The sequence below is a fragment of the Eucalyptus grandis genome, chromosome 8 (genome assembly GCF_016545825.1).
Source record: "Eucalyptus grandis isolate ANBG69807.140 chromosome 8, ASM1654582v1, whole genome shotgun sequence".
Taxonomy (NCBI): Eukaryota; Viridiplantae; Streptophyta; class Magnoliopsida; order Myrtales; family Myrtaceae; genus Eucalyptus; species Eucalyptus grandis.
The window spans coordinates 70,300,547-70,317,174 of record NC_052619.1 but is presented as its reverse complement, the minus strand read 5'-3'; the positions used below and the strand labels follow the sequence as shown (position 1 = coordinate 70,317,174).

The following is a 16,628-nucleotide window of genomic DNA, read 5'->3' as shown; positions in this document are numbered from 1 at the left end:
ACAGAAAAAGAGTTGATTCTTCGCATTAGAAAACAAGTTCAAACATAAAGATAGGCTCAAGAGCTGCATAATCTTACTTTGCTTTGATGGCTGATTCAACCCTTCATTACAGGCGCTTCACTTCTATAATGGCTGCTGTCACAACCCCTACTCAACAAGAACAGAGACAATGATGTGATCGTCCTTTTTATCCAAAGAACGTAGTCTCAAACATAACCATAATTCAATCTATATCGAAATATGTACATTCATATATATTTAATAAAAAGTCATATTGTTATAATATCAGAGTTTTCTATAGACTGAAAAATAATATTTACCGCTTAAGTTAGCCAACCCAACAACTATTGTCAGACATATATATAACTCTAGCTAACAACTAAATCTAGCAACCTCAACTCAATCATACAAGCTAACTAAGTTTGTACCCAAAAATTCAACCCCAAAGGTCTCCATGATAGCACTCTCGTACAATAGGCCACTAGCCAAGGAACCTAAAAAGCATTAAAGCCGAAACATATTGAGCATTCATTATACACATTTGAGACACAAAAACATAAGTGATTTACACTAAATCTAGATTGTAACAAACCTTCAAGATCAAAATGAGCTATATATTACTTGAACATAATGATACTCATAGTAGAAATACCATTTTCATCACTAAAATCAAAACAAATAATCAATGGTCTAGTCCACCAATCAATCGCATCAATTACATGTCAATTGTCAATTCTATTGTCCAATCTTGTGTTCAAGAATATAACCATGATCACACATAATACCACGTGACAAAACCAACCAAGATTCCCCATCGAGTAGTTCTCTACCTATATTGTTGATAACTGGCCCACAAAGATATCCTTAAACTAGTGTACATACACACAAATCCCTTAATGGGTTGATAGAGGCACTTAGCATAATCTATCAACCTCAATCTCCAATAAGCCACAACCAAAATCAGAAAGCATATTAATACTTTGATTCACAAACTAAATCGTATAATTTTTCACAATTCAATAATCAAAATACCTTTCATAAATCATAATCATAAATCATGAACTTTTTCATGATCTTTCCGTAAAAGGTTTCACAAACAATTTACAACCAACTAACTCAAACCATAATCAACAAATACTTTTCCATTTAAAATGAACAAAATGGTAGTAAAATCTTGATCCATATTATGTGCAATAAACATGTCATTTCAGTACTCATAGTATATCTAATCCGTATCGCTTACTCAAAGAAGAGATGGTACCAGTTACTCAGAAAAGCTTAAAACCAATTTATGACGGTTACTTGAGCTAACACACCCATATTCCAATTACTTAATTGGAAATGACATGAAAAAACCGAGTAATACGCTACTATAATGAACGACTCATCTAAACTATGCCTATTCGTTGATAAAATGACACATGTGCGCTAACAAAGAAACTTGTATATAGCAAACACTCATCTTCATCTGTTTGTGTAAATCAAATGTGACTCGAATGCGGGACTTCAGAATTTTGTTACAATCAAACCAAACTTCGGAATCGATTTTCATTGAACCCTGATCAAATTGTACTTCCAAATCGATTTTCGTCGAACTCCATAATTCCATAATACCCTTATCTATCATTTCCATATAAATCTAAAACTAAAAAACTCATCAGTTGAATCTCGCCGTTCAACTTTTCATAACTCCAAATTTACAACCTAACTTTGAAAATTTCTTCAATTAAATGAATAATAGGCTTGAATACATACTAGGCGTCACAATTTGGATTTGATTTGGCTTGTTGGGATGTCCGTATGAGTGAAAATTCTCTCTCTCTCTCTTTCTCTCCACCTTTTCCTCTCTTCACGAACGTGCTTCTTCTATTTTCAATTCCTTGTTCTGTCCACTGCTTGCTCTCACGTGAATTATCTGGAGAAGAAAAAAATGGGCCAGGCTTTAAACTTAACTAATAAAATAATGGGCTGGATTTATGGCCCATATATTACAGCTCATTTCCCTTTCTTCCCTCATTTGCATTCATCTTCCCACTGGCAACTTCACGAAGACAGATGAACATAAGCCTTGTTGCATTCAGATTCTACCAGAGAGACAGCGGTACTAGGGGGGAGTCTTCCTTGCGAGAGCTATATTAAGAGCCATGGTCTGGACGGCCAACTGAATTTCCGATCGTGAGTTATTCCACCCTGCTCTTCACTGGCCACGGGAGACTTGTCCTACAGTTTGCGGAAGCGCAAGAGATGCTCGTTGCCAATGCTAGTGAGACGGTGGTCTCGGCTTCCATGCTTGATACGGCAATTTTGTTCCCCATAACTAAAAGGGGGACAAATTATGGTAGAATATTGATTCGCCAACCGATACCCTCTTGGCAAGGCAACATTTATCATTGGGTCAACAGTTCTTTTCCAATCTTCAAACAGCAATGATCGGTATCTTTTGCCTTGACATGCAAACCTATGGAAACCTCATGCAATATCTGGAAGATATTTCATAGGCACGAACTTTGCAGGTCGTGCGGAACCTATGGAGTTAGTGAAAATGCGACAGTTATATCTAAAAAATGTCGGGTCTCTCTACCGGTTGAACATAAGAGGTAAATATTTAAAGAATATCACCTCTAGTACTTGTTGGGAGAAATGCTTTGGATCAAGAAGAATTGGAGTAAGATTTTGAGGCGTGATAACACTATCTTTAAGAAATTATTTGCCTCTCAACATTGTTAATGGTACCTGGAAAAAATCTTCCATTATAGAATAAAGTCTCAAATAACAATACCATATATCAATTTTGATATATCTCCAAGAACTCTCAAAGGAAAACAATTGTAAAGAAGCTTGTATTTTTGGAATGAAAATTCTACAATATTTGATAATTATTGATACCAAAAATTTGACATACTTATCTTAGTCCTTTTGAATGGAAGCAATCCATTTGAAAAATGTTGCAAAGTAAACAGATTCTTTCTCAAAAGATACATTGAAAAAAAATTAGCAAAATAACTGCACAAAAAAATAAAAAAATAATGAACAAGGATTAATTCTAGCTATGATCCACAATCTTGCACTTAATAATCATGCGCCTACACGTGAGTATTGTAGGGTCTAGCCCATAGCCCATTGTCTTTATTTAAACAAGTTAGAGGACATTCACATTTATACATGGCCTACATGCTTCTAACTTTCCTATGTGGGATAAGGAAAGTTTTTATTTATTTTACAAACAAACAACTAACAATTCCCTACTTTGTTTGTAAAACAAAATTTCTGAACTAAAATAAAATTTTAAGAAAATATATAGCCAATTTTTTATAAGATTAATAAAAATACATAAAGCCCTATTTCAAGTTAAACTTTACTTCGTGTAAATATCTGAAAATTCTATAAAAAATTTCAAGTAGCTATGCTTTAAACTTGTCATTTTCATAATAGAATCGGATATCTTATTTTAACGATGATAAGTTTATAATTTACTTAGCATGGGTCCTCCTAAAGGAGGAATCATCTATCTTATGAGACTCGATGTGGATGGGATTTTGAGGCTGTACCCATGCAACGACTTGCCATTGGAGTGGGAGTCTTCCGGTGCCAAATGCAGCCCCGGTGACACATGCGGACTCAGAATGTACCGCACGATGTACAATTAGAAAGCCGACTGCAAATATCTCCCAGGATTTGCGCATGCGAACCAGTGCAACTGGACATCCGGGTACAAAAGGAAGCTCACCGCCCAAACCTGCGAGGGAACGAACCCTGGATAATGGATACAACAGTTGACTGGTCACTTTCACTCTGTGGGAGGACGTCACCAAGGAGGAATCTCAAGAAGCATGTCTGCGGGATCGCAACTGTGAAGTGTTGATATGCAAAGATAGAAATTGCACGAAGCAGAGGCTCCTCTTAGATACGATGATTGGTAAGTGAGACCGGACCGGAAGAAATGGTTTTTCAGAGAGAGAGATTCTAGTCGTGATTACATCGTCAATTGCTTCTGTATTAGTCACACTAGCGGTGTCTGGATTCATTGTTTACAATTATTACGCATAGACCCTTTGAACCAAAAAGAAAAAGAATGAAAAGGAAAAGGAAAAATAAAAAAAAAATCAATAAAATTATAAAAAATAGAAAAAATATTTAAAATGTATTGAAATTTATCCACGTTATCGTCGATCGTGCTATTTAGGATGGTTGACATTGACTAGACTACTACATCAATGATTTCCAACCAAAATTAGCCGAATGGATTCAATTAGCAAAACTAAAAAATGTTTGGGATTCAATTGATAATATTAAAATGTTTAAGATTGAATTCACAAAAGTGCAATAGATTTAGAATTTTTTGAACAATTTACCTATCTTGCTATGCTGGTAATAGAAATACCAAGCGGTCTGATCATACCTTACGAGTAGTTCTAGTCATAGTTTAACACCTTTATTATTTGTCGTTTGATTATGAAGATGAGATACCAAAAGAGAGTTTACAATTGCAAATCCTCCAACAAACTTTGCATGCGATATAGTCAAGTGAGAGAAGATGTGACATAGGAATCATTCATGTCTCTCACTTCCATCCCTGGCCAATACCATACAAAGGAGTCCAAACTCAAAAATCAGGTACCCGGATGAAAATCACTCTAAAATTACTTGATCATCCCAAAGAGAGTGGTCAATCATGAAGAAAGCAGGACTTAGGTGTACATAAGCCACAAAAATCTTCAGTCAAGATTCCCACAGAAAAAATATACGCGTGACTTTCGGGCACCATAGGTTCCCCGTATCCAGCAAGGTCTTCTAGATTCCCATCCTCGTATTCTCTCACTCTAGATCATTCCAATTCTATTAACCTCCATTTGTTTCACAGCAAATAAATGATTTAGTAAATATTTTCCATAAAAAAATCACTTGCGTTACTTAAAATAATTAACCAATGGAAAATATTTTCATTATTGATAACAATTGATTTAAGTATTTTTGTGGACGATGAAAATATTTTTTATTCATTTATTTTTGTAAGTGATATAAACGATTGTTTTAAGGAAATATTTTTAAATCATTCAATTTTTGTAAAATAAACGAAGCCTTAATTTCTAAGTCTTTAGCTAAACCATCAGCCAATATCTTAGTTAAAGTAATGATGCAGAAGAGAGGAATTTGAATTTTTTTTTTTCAATTTAATTCAATATATATTAAAAAAAGAATACACAATCCTATTTATAAACTTTATTAGATGACTATCTAAGATAATATATCAATCAAGATATACACGCAATCTTGAGAGTTACAAAGAGTCGACTTAATTATCAAATATCTCTAATATAAGAAGTTTTCCTAGAGAAGTCCTTAATTATCTCTAACAATCTTAATCTTTGATTGTCATCATGTGAATTCTATCTATCAAAAGATGGATTCAGAAGTGCTAATCACTTTCGACTCATGCTATTGCAATAATAATGTGAAAGGACCACCGATGACAATCCTAGTCGTAGCCCCTGTTTTTGTTTCACATTCCAGAAAAGTGCCTTGGCATGAAACCAACACATAACCAATGAAAGAGTCTCTCACAATTAAAATATCAAGGCTTCAAGACCGAAATGAGTTCTCGGGATAACCTTCGGTGTATGGCAATGTCTCTTTCAAGCACACACCGACTCTATAACTTGTTTGAACAGGAAGACGATTCATAATCTGTCCAGCAATTACAATCCATTGAGGAATGTAGAGCCACATGTTTGCCCGACTACAATTGCGGTGCCGTGATATACAACAAAGGAGTGCAAAAAGCAAGGCCTCCCTTTGAGGTTCGGCAGGAGAGACCTCAGCAATTCGAACATAGTTTCCATCAAGCTGAGTACCGCTACATTGGATGCAAATGCACCGAAGCACGTCAAAAAGCAGATCAGGATTGACATTTTGGTCGTGAGCATCTCATTGATTGCTTTGGCGTTGATAATTCTAGTCTATCTCGGGGTCTGCGTTTACCAGAACAGGCTCTTGGGACATCAAATGTTTATAGATCATGGAGTAAGCATCGGATCGGTAGAGAATGTTGGGCTGAGATGCTTCACTTATGAGGAGCTCAAGGAAGTGACCAAGGATTTTAAGGATGAGAATGGTAAGGGGGCCTTCGGAGCAGTTTAGAAAGGCATGCTGCTGAATCTTTGAAAAGTGGTAGCCATAAAGAGGCTCGAGAACATCTCATCTGATGGGGACGTCGAATTCCGAGCTGAGGTGAAAATCATTGGGAGGACTCGTCACTGGAACCTGGTCTGCCTGCTCGGTTATTGTCAGGATGGGAACAACAGGCTTTTGGTGTGCGAATATATGACCAATTGCTCACTCGTGGATCTACTCTTTACACCAGAAAGATAGCCTCATTGGGTTGAAAATACGAGCATCGCTCGCAATATAGCCAGAGGCCTCCTTTACCTCCACGAGGAGTGTGAGACGCAGATTATCCACTGTGATATGAAGCCTCACAACATACTAATCGACCAGAATAGGAGGGCGAAAATATCTGATTTTGGACCATCGAAGATGTTGAACCCGGATCAGACCAAGACCAAGACTAGAATCCGGGGAACCAGTGGGTACGTAGCACCTGAGTGGCACAAGAAATTACCTGTGACATGAAAGTCGACATCTACAGCTTCGGGATTGTGTTGCTGGAAATAATTTGCAACCAGAGGAGCCTGGATTGGTGCCGCTCTGAGGAGGAAGCGGTTCTCGAAGAATGGGTTTACGGATGCTTTCAGGCAGGTGAACTGGCAAAGCTAGAGGACTTCGAGGAGGTCGAAATAAGGCAACTGGAGAGGGTGGTTAAAGTAGGCTTGTGGTGCGTCCTGGAAGAGCCATCGCTTCGTCCCTCCATGAGGAAGTGGTGTTGCTGATGCTTGAAGGCAGCGTGGATATCCCCATGCTGCCTTCTCCGACTTCCTTCCTCAGTTCCATGTGACTGTCTTCTTCATCTCTTCCACTTCCCTCCTCGCCGAAATTTGTCAATAATGTGAGTGACTTGAGCTCAAGCATGCGACTATGCTTGGTCTATTTTCGTTTTCTTGGCTTTAATTACTGTTGTTTGATCCAATTCCAGTTGCTTAGTGTATTTATAATAAAGGATTAGCAAATGCGCTCACTTTAGCAAGATGGTTGATGTTGGCTACGCGCAGCAGAGGTTGGATCCACCTTTCCAATACATACTGTGAGCGGACCACCGAACCATTGGAATGAACAGATTCTCACAAGTCAGTCTCTTCTGCATGGAATGTAGACAAAATTGGTAATCTTCTTTAGGGCTTAAACACATGATCAACTAAGTTATCAAGGGCGCGGAATGCTTATTAGTTGGAAACGTTAATGAATAGACGACTTTTACCAATTACGCTCTACAATTGGGAGATTACCAACTAAGTTAGAAAATTACTAGGCGATCATTTTGCGGGCATACTTGATCGAGCTCTTTGCAAGAATTTCTTTTATATATTTGGAGGATGGACATTGGAACCGCTAAAAAAATTCCTCTCGCCGAAAACCAGATGAGGAAAAATAATCCACATATACACTCTCAAGAGAGAAATTAGATCTCTCTTCACTTCAGATATCTCATCAGAAACGCTACCATTCCTAGATCTCTCTTCACTTCAGATACTCATTGAAAACTTTACCATTCCTTGTCAAAGATTTATCACGTTCTTTCAGTGTATGGAGCTCTAATTTTTATTTTATATTTTGGTTACAGATTGATCTTCTTAACCCCGTGGAGAAGACAATGATGCGGCGTAACCACGTGCAAGCATTGTAAAAAGAGTAATTTCGTTTGACGATGAGAAGAAGCGAATATATGGATATGAGCACTGACTAAACTGGGATTATAAAAGAGACTCAACAAACGATTATATCTAGTTTTAGGGAAAAAAAATCGACTATATTGACATCCAAAATTTCCCATGTCTTGTGACTGTCGACTCGGACCGGATAAGACCGAACAAGAAGACAAAGCTAAAATAAAATTTGGTAAGTCCTTTTGGCCGGCCACCGCACAAGGACCACCTCCACGCAATCGATCATCATTGCCTCTGATCATCATTATCAGCCGGCTGATCTTGTTCCGACGATTAAGGTGAAAAGGAGAAGTAATCGCCGATTACCATCCACGAACATGTCCGCCCATAGAACGTGACAAAATGAATATGATCTCTACTAGCTCTAGCGATGAAAATAGATTGGTCCACATATTAAAACATCGGATCTCACTTCCATTAGTCACCACATATTACTATATCATAATTACATTATTTCTAAATCCCAACTTGCCAAAACGATCTCATATCAGTTTGCAATCCCGTCCATAAAAGCCAAATCTAAGATATTTAGCGTAGGAAAATTACAGATCAATAATCAAGATTTTCGAAATTTTTGGTGCTCCTCACTACCCCAGATCGTCTCCCACGTCAAGTAACGTTCGAGCTTCGTGTGAGGGGACGTTTCTATCCCAATCTAGTCTAGAATTGGAGTTTTTGGTGTGTACGATGTTGGGGTTTTGCTTCTCTTAGGTTTCGTTGGTGCACAGTCTTGTTTCAAATGAGCAGAGGAGTTTTTGAAGGCTTTGCTCTCACAAGTGTAAAATTTGTGTGTGTTCAACCTTATTACTCTAAATGGTGATTTGATTAGGGTTGTCAAACCTAGATGCACATTGCTAAAAGGCAAAGCCGTAGCAACAAATAGAGATCTTGATGTATGCTTAATATTGAAGATGGATTTACTGACTAGCCACCAATTTTGATTTAAAGAAGTGACAAATCTGCTGTTTGAGTGTGTGATCCTAATCTTTTTTTGAATATTTATCTTCTTATCTGGACTTTTTTTGGGGGGGGAGAATTTGTTTGAGATTTGATTGGTTTCTCTACTGTATTTATGTGGAAATGAATGAAATTTTTCATTTGACAAAAAAAGGAAAAAAAAAAAGATTTCCAGCGATGGCCTTCCCGATTCAGGAAGAGGATTTCCCGTCCTCGTGTTCTACCACTAAAGATTATTCCAATTCTCTTAATTTTCAGTCTTCGGCTAAACTACAGGTTAATATCATTATGTGAATTTTATATACAATCAAAAGATGGACATAGAAGTGCCAATCACTTTCAACTCATGCTATTTTAAAAATAACGCGAATGGTTCACCGACAAAATAGTCTCATAATTAAAATAACAAGGCCTTCCAGATTAATATGATTTCTTGAGACAACATTTTGGTGTTTGCCCAATGCTTCTTTCAAGCACACATTATTTATTGGGAAAAGAGTACCATGAATTTCATAACTTTTATACGGCGCTCACATGATGGTCATAATTTTTACTATTACTTTTAAAAAATTGAGAAAAAAGAAGAAAAAAAATTAATTTCATGCATGCATGATTGATAGGCGGATCACTTATTCAATTGACAGGCGCCAATCACAATCAAATGTATTTTTAATAAATGAAATAGTTTCATGCATGCGTGATTCATGTGATGCTTCAAAGGTTTGGATGTATTTGAATTATCAAGAAAGGAAAGCGAAACATTTAGACAAATGAGCATCTCAGTTATGGAGCACATTTAATTGCCAAGGCTAGTTTGGGACACATATCATGCATTCACAAATGTTGCATGCATTTTAAATATGATCCAAACCTTGACAATTCCAATGCCTAATCAAAGTTGAAAAGATTTTAAACAATTAATGTTGGAAGCATCACATGTACCAAATTCACTTTGATATGCAGAATTAACACTTTAAATCAATTTTGGAGAAAATGTCATCAAAAGATCATTTCAATTTTATTTTTTTGAGTCGATCTTTTTCACAATTAAAATAACAGTCCTTCCAGATTAATATGATTTCTGGAGATAACATTTTGGCATTTGCCTAATGCTTCTTCCAAGCACATGTTATTTATTGGAAAAAGAGCACTACAAATTTCATAACTTCTATATGACACTCACATGAGAGTCATAGATTTATTTTTTCCGATTACTTGAGTGTCATAACTTATTCACGAGCTCATTTTTGCATCGTAACTTTTTATTTTTATTTTTGATCACTTGAGTGCCATATGACTTTTCAATTGATCACTTTATTGTCATAAGTTTTTAAAAACATTCACTACAAGTGTCATGCCAATGTTGAATTTCCCATACCTGGGTGAACGGTATCAAAAAATTATGGTACTTAAGTGATCAATTGAAAGTTATGACATTGAAGTAAACATTTTTTAAAAGTTACAACATTCAAGTGGTTTAGGAAAAGTTATAATACTCAAGTAAATGTCTATGAAAGTTGTAGCACTTGTAGTGATCTTCTTCCCACCGACAACTTAAAAAGAGAGAGGAGACTTGACTTAAAAGTTTGTTTGAATGGGTCATTCCCAAGAGCACTCCCAGGTTAAACCCGATTGGCCATCACAGGAAGTGGAGGACTCGCATGGTCCTTCCAGGCGACTACGCCTACCACTTGACACGAGGTAGGAATTTTTTTTTAATCGGTGGATTTATTAGACCTCATGAGAGATTCATCCAATCTAAAAATTCAAGTTAAGATGTGCTGTGCGTACACGGGGGCCGAACCTAAAGCTAATGCATGTACACATAAGAACGAGATTGAACAAGTTTCCTGGATGGTCCAAATCAACAGACAAGTAAGCAAATTTTTGCGATTTTTGCAAATTAGATATTGTTGACGTGGACATCAACCTTCATACGTGGTTAGCCTATGCTAATGTGAACAATTTTTGTAATTTTTTAAAATTTTGAATATTTTCTATTTTTTTTTTTTCACTTTCTCTTCCCTTTTCCCTATGGCGAGTGCCACAAGTGAGGGTGGTGCTCGTCGATTGCAAGCAATGGTCGCCCTTTTTGGCCATAGGTGAGCCTAGGCAAAGGGTGGTTTGCAAGGGCCATGATGCCCTTGCTAGATTTGGTGGGGGCGATGGTTGCCCAAGTGAGGGCGGCCTCACCTGTGGCTAGTCAAGGGGAAAAAGGAAAAGAAATAGGAAAAAAAAGAAAGAAAAGAAAAGAAAAATAAAATATAAAAAAATTGTCAAGTAAAAGGAGTAGCGTTCACGTTATCAATTTTCGGTCAAAATTGACCAGAAAGATTATCTTAAAATTTGGGACTAAATTGAAAAATTTTGAGTTGAATTAATCATAATACAATAGGATTTAGACTATTATGGCAATTATTCCCACTATTTTAGTATAGATAAAGATAATATTAAATTTATGACTCGAGTTTGAGATTCGCTTGACCTTAAAGCTGCACAAATGAGGAAATAATTAAAAGGAGGAATTTTGCCCTTTGGAGTGAAGCCGCCGAAGTTTTTTTAACTTTCGAGGGATGTCGCTGCAGCTCTACGTAGAAGAAGCGAAGAAAGAAGCCCTGCACGTGAAGATTTGTTAAAGTGGTGGGCCCACACGCACACTCAATATTACAAGGATGGGCTGATGGATAAATAAAAAGGGGAAGCTCTCTGCATGTACGCGTGAATCCAACGTTGGTGGGGCTAGGTCAACTATTTGACCGTGGGCACACGATTTTCTTCTTTGGCGTGCGTGTGAAGTCGGTTTAAAAGAAAAGAAAACTCTACGTATGAAGCTGTACGTTCGACGATCAACGTACCCACACGTCAGCGCCGCGTGAGTGCTTAGTGTTCTGTTGTTGATCATGAAAAACTGGTCTTGAAGCGCCGTCTCATTGTCGAGTGCTTGTGAGGAATTTTCTTTGTCGTGAATTACATCTAAGAAAGATTAGTGTTTGTAGTCAATTAAATCTTGTGGTAAGATTTGCGTGTAATTCCTTTGAGAGATTATTTCTTGAGGAATTTTGGGGCTAAACATTACGTGCGTTATTGGATGTAATTGGGGCTTGGAAAATACCGAGAGAGTTTTTGAGTGACTTCTTGATCTAAAGTGGAATTCGTTGCTGCTCTCCCCGTGGACGTAGGTCTTTACGATTGAACCACGTAAATCTGGTATCCAATTTATTTTTTTCTCTGTCTATATTATTATTCGATCGCTCGCCTTTTCGCAACAGATAATATAATAATGATAAAAATGCACATCATTTTTTTTTTTCTGGTCGAACATAATGTTCACCCCTTTAATATAGTTAAAAGATAACAATAATGACAATAACAAATTCACCCGTGGGCAGCGCGAGTTAATTGAGATCTCTCCTCCAGCGAAAAAGATCAAAGGTTCGAAACCTTGCATTTTTAGCGGTTAAAGTGAGTGGTTTCGGCGGTGGGTTTTACTGGGCTAATTTCCCTCGAGATATAGTTGCTGTTGGGCCTCCACCGTGTGAAGGCTCATGAGACCCCAAATCAGTGAAGCCGACAAGGGCAGGCTCCTGTGGATCCTTGATCACCAAAATAATAATAATAATAATAATAATAATAATAATAATAATAATAATAATGACAATTACAATTCACATTATTTCATTTATTAGTAAGGCTGTGGAACAGTAAAAGTTGTGGCAAATTGGAGAATAAAAAGGCGGTGGAGCGTGCACTTTCCGCCAGAAAAGTTCTCGCAAGAAGACGACGACTTACCAACTTAAAAGAACAAAAGAAGACTTATAAAAACTTCGGGTGCTTCCCCACCCGCAATGAACCGATCGACCGCAGAAGAAGCTGTCTCTCCCTCCTTACTAAAATAATCAGTGAAGAGACTTGTGCAAAAGTAGGCCCGGCTGCTAAAATCGACAGAAGTGAGCAACTTGTTGGTCAAAGCTAAAACAAGAAGAGGCAAAAAAAAAAAAAAGAAAAAAAAAGGACAACAACGGAAGTAATTAATGTAGAAATTAGGAACCCTGCTGGAAGACGGTGTGGTTCGACCATTGACTAAACTCAAGCCATCCAATCATAACAGCACCGCGTCAGCGAGTTTATGAAAACAAAAAAAGAAGAAATCTCTGGGAACATGGCATTTGAACGTCCGTGTCTGGAGTCTCATGCTTTCTTTGAACAAGACTTTTCTAGAGTCAAGACCTCTAGTTATTATTTCCATTTTAGAAGCTGATGTTGCTCTATAAAGCATGGGCCAAAGAGCTAATTGTTCACACCACAAACGAGTTCTGTAGCATTAAAAGTAGACCTCAGTTTGCTTTAATGGCTAATTCCGCCCTTCGTTGCAAGCACTTCATTCGTATGGTTGCTACGCTTCCCTTTCTTCTCGCACTTGCATTCATCTTCTTCACACCTGCAACTGCACAAAGACAGATCAACATAACCCTCGGTGCTTCTCTCGCACCCAACACCACCACCTTCAACTCCTTCTGGCTCTCGCCTTCCGGTGCCTTCGCGTTCGGGTTCTATCAGCGGGGCGACGGTTATGCGGTCGGGGTTTTCCTTCCACGAACTCCGCGTAAAACCATAGTCTGGACCGCTAACCGAGACTATCCTCCGGTCCCACGAAATTCCACCCTACGTTTCACCAGCGACGGGAGACTTGTCCTGCAGTCTTCAGAAGCGCAAGAGACGTTTGTTGCCATTCCGAGGGAGACTGCGGTCTCAGCTTCTATGCTCGACACTGGCAATTTCGTTCTGTATAACTCAAGGCGGGACGTCATATGGCAGACTTTTGATTTGCCGACTGACACCCTCTTGGCAGGCCAGCATTTATCACCAAGCCAACAGTTGTGCTCGAGCGCTTCCGAGAGCGACCAATCGACTGGTTTGTTTCGCCTCAAAATGCAAAAGGATGGAAACCTCGTGCAGTATCCTGTAGCTACTCCAGAGACGGGCGAGCACGCTTACTGGGCATCTGGCACCGCCGGAGTCGGTGACAATGTGACACTATATCTCGATAATGACGGTTCTCTCTACCTGTTGAACGCAACAGGTACATATGTGAACAATATCACCGCAAGTAGAGGACCTCCAAAAGAAGGAATAATCTACCTTTTGAGAATCGACCCAGATGGGATCTTGCGACTGTACTTGTACAACGCGACCCAGAATGCGGATTTGTCAAAAATATGGTCGCTTTCTGACAACAAATGTATGCCCAAGGGCTTATGCGGGCTCAACGGGTTTTGCGCCATGAATGATCAAAATCTCGAGTGCAAGTGTCTTCCAGGATTCGGATATGTGAACCCGGGGAACTGGACATCTGGGTGCGAGAGGAACTTCACTGCAGATAGCTGCACGAGAGCAGACGCAGCCCCCAGGTACACTATTCGACCGGTCTCTAACACTGTATGGGAGGATACTGCGTATGCTGATCTTACCTTTTCTACCAACGAAGAATGTCAAAAGGCATGCTTGCAGGATTGCAATTGCGAAGCAGTGATATACAATGCCCAATCCTGCAAAAAGATGAGGCTTCCTTTGAAATATGGCAGGAGAGACCTCACTAATGCAAACATACTCTCCATCAAGGTAGGGAGACTGGATCTAATGGGACTGGAGCGAATGGCTTCAAGCCGGAGGAAAGAAAAGGCCTTCTCGGAGAGACATTCTGATTGCAGTTGCATCATCGATTGCTTTTGCAATAGTGATGTTGGCGGTGTCTGTAATTATTGTTCACAGGAATCGTGTCTGGGTTTACGAAAGGTCTCCAAAGGAGGGATTTCTCACAACAATTGAAGATGTTGCTCCTACATCGTATACTTTTGAAAACCTGACGAAAGTGACTGGAAATTTTTCGGAAGAGATTGGCAGGGAGCATTCGGAACAGTCTACAAAGGCACGCTGATGAAGAATCAGCACAGCAGCAAAGCTGTAGCTGTTAAGAAGCTAAAAGAGATCTCCTCTGATGGGGAAAGGGAGTTCCTAGCTGAGGTGAAAACTATTGGAAAGACTCATCACCGGAATTTGGTCCGACTGCTAGGTTACTGTCACGATGGAGAGAATAGGCTCTTGGTGTATGAGTACATGAGCAATGGGTCACTTGCCGATGTACTCTTTAAAGCCGAACACCAAGCCAGTTGGGAAGTCAAAATGGGAATAGCTCAGAATGTTGCCAGAGGGCTTCTTTATCTACATGAAGAGTGCGAGACGCAGATCATTCATTGTGACATAAAGCCTCAGAACATATTGATAGATGACAACATGCAAGCGAAGATTGCTGATTTTGGGCTGTCGAAACTGCTGAAGCCAGATCAGACCAATACCACAACAATGATAAGGGGTACAAGAGGTTATGTTGCGCCAGAGTGGCACAAGCAACTGCCGGTGACAGTGAAAGCGGACACTTACAGCTTCGGTGTTGTGCTGTTGGAGATCATTTGTGGCCGAAGGTGTGTGGATTCGAGCCTTCCCGAGGAGGAAGCCATTCTCGAGGATTGGGTTTACCACTGCTTCGAGGCTGGTGAGCTGGACAAACTGGTGCATTATCAAACTATTGACCAAAAACAATTGGAGAGGATGGTTAAGGTTGCACTTTGGTGTATCCGAGAAGAGCCAGCTCTTCGTCCTTCGATGAGAAAGGTGCTGCTGATGCTTGAAGGCACGGTCGACATTCCAATCCCTCCCTGTCTTACTTCCTTCCCCAGTGTTATCTAAATCATCTTCGCAATTGCAATTATCGCCACCAAAACCTGCTCGATTTAGAGTGAAATTGAGCTGTTTCTACTATATGTTTTTATGTTTATCCGTGCAAAGTGCATTGTCTGTCTGTCATTTTGACAGAAATAAGTTCCCTGTTCTGTCCGACGCAATTCTTCCTTCTTATAGGGAGTAAAACAACCTCGAGTTCATTTGAAAAATTCTTAACTTTCCTGAGGTTGCAGATACAGTTTATCAGTATGAGTCCTGTTAGCTAACCATGAATTTAAGAATGCGTTTTGAGGAGAGGGGACAGCACTATTTTGCCTATGGACCATTGCCCATGTAAATGTTGGATGCTGTTCTGACTGATCGGCTGACCTCATGCAAAAGTTCGACGGAACTTCCCCATCTTTCAGCCTAAAACCGGCTTATGCAGATTCAGAATTATGGAGACACCAAAAAATTGCCATAATCTCTTTTTTGACACAAGACAGAGAACTTCTCATTCCCTTCGGTTGTTAATGGGGGCCAGCTTTCTTTTAAGTATGGTCAGATCTATACACATGAAACTATACTATCCCAACATGAAAAAACTAATGGTTTACTTCCAAAAAAAAGCACCAACTTTAGGTCGATGGACAAATCTAGCCCAAACTTTTTTTTGTCTCGTAAAAAAGCACCAACTTTAGGTCAATGAACAAATTTGGCCCAAACTCTTTTTTGTCTCGTAAAAAAACACAAACTTTAGGTCGAGTGACAATTTTGGTCCAATTTTTTTTTGTTTGGAAAAAAAATCATCAACTTTCACTTAAATTCTAAATATGGCCACCCTTCACTGATATTCATTAATTGTCCTTAATCCATGTGCACTTGTTGGCTAACACCATCCATGTTCTTCTTGTTTGAGCCATAATTTGAAGAATAACAGTGAAACTATGCCATCTCCTATACTTCACTAGCAAGTAAAAAAATCTCCCAATTGAATTTCTCTCGCTAGACTTTATTGTTTTGTCGTAATATGAAAATCACTGCCTGTCAAGAGAAACCATGGATGAGATCCACCAACCTCACAGCTAGAACATTTTCTTTTGAAATAAGGTTAAC

At 38.9% G+C, this 16,628-nt stretch overlaps 1 protein-coding gene and 1 pseudogene across 1 annotated transcript; both read left to right on the top strand.

Annotated features, from left to right (window-relative positions):
• Nucleotides 1-3,479: 3,479 nt before the first annotated feature.
• On the top strand, nt 3,480-6,952 carry LOC104417853 (annotated as a pseudogene).
• A 6,164-nt stretch (nt 6,953-13,116) lies between these two features.
• Nucleotides 13,117-15,642, top strand: LOC104417852 (G-type lectin S-receptor-like serine/threonine-protein kinase LECRK1). Its single transcript, XM_010029058.3, is given in 3 exon segments — nt 13,117-14,432; nt 14,434-14,692; nt 14,695-15,642. Coding segments are annotated over 3 exon segments (2,394 nt in total). The 5' UTR covers nt 13,117-13,142; the 3' UTR covers nt 15,540-15,642.
• Nucleotides 15,643-16,628: the final 986 nt, after the last annotated feature.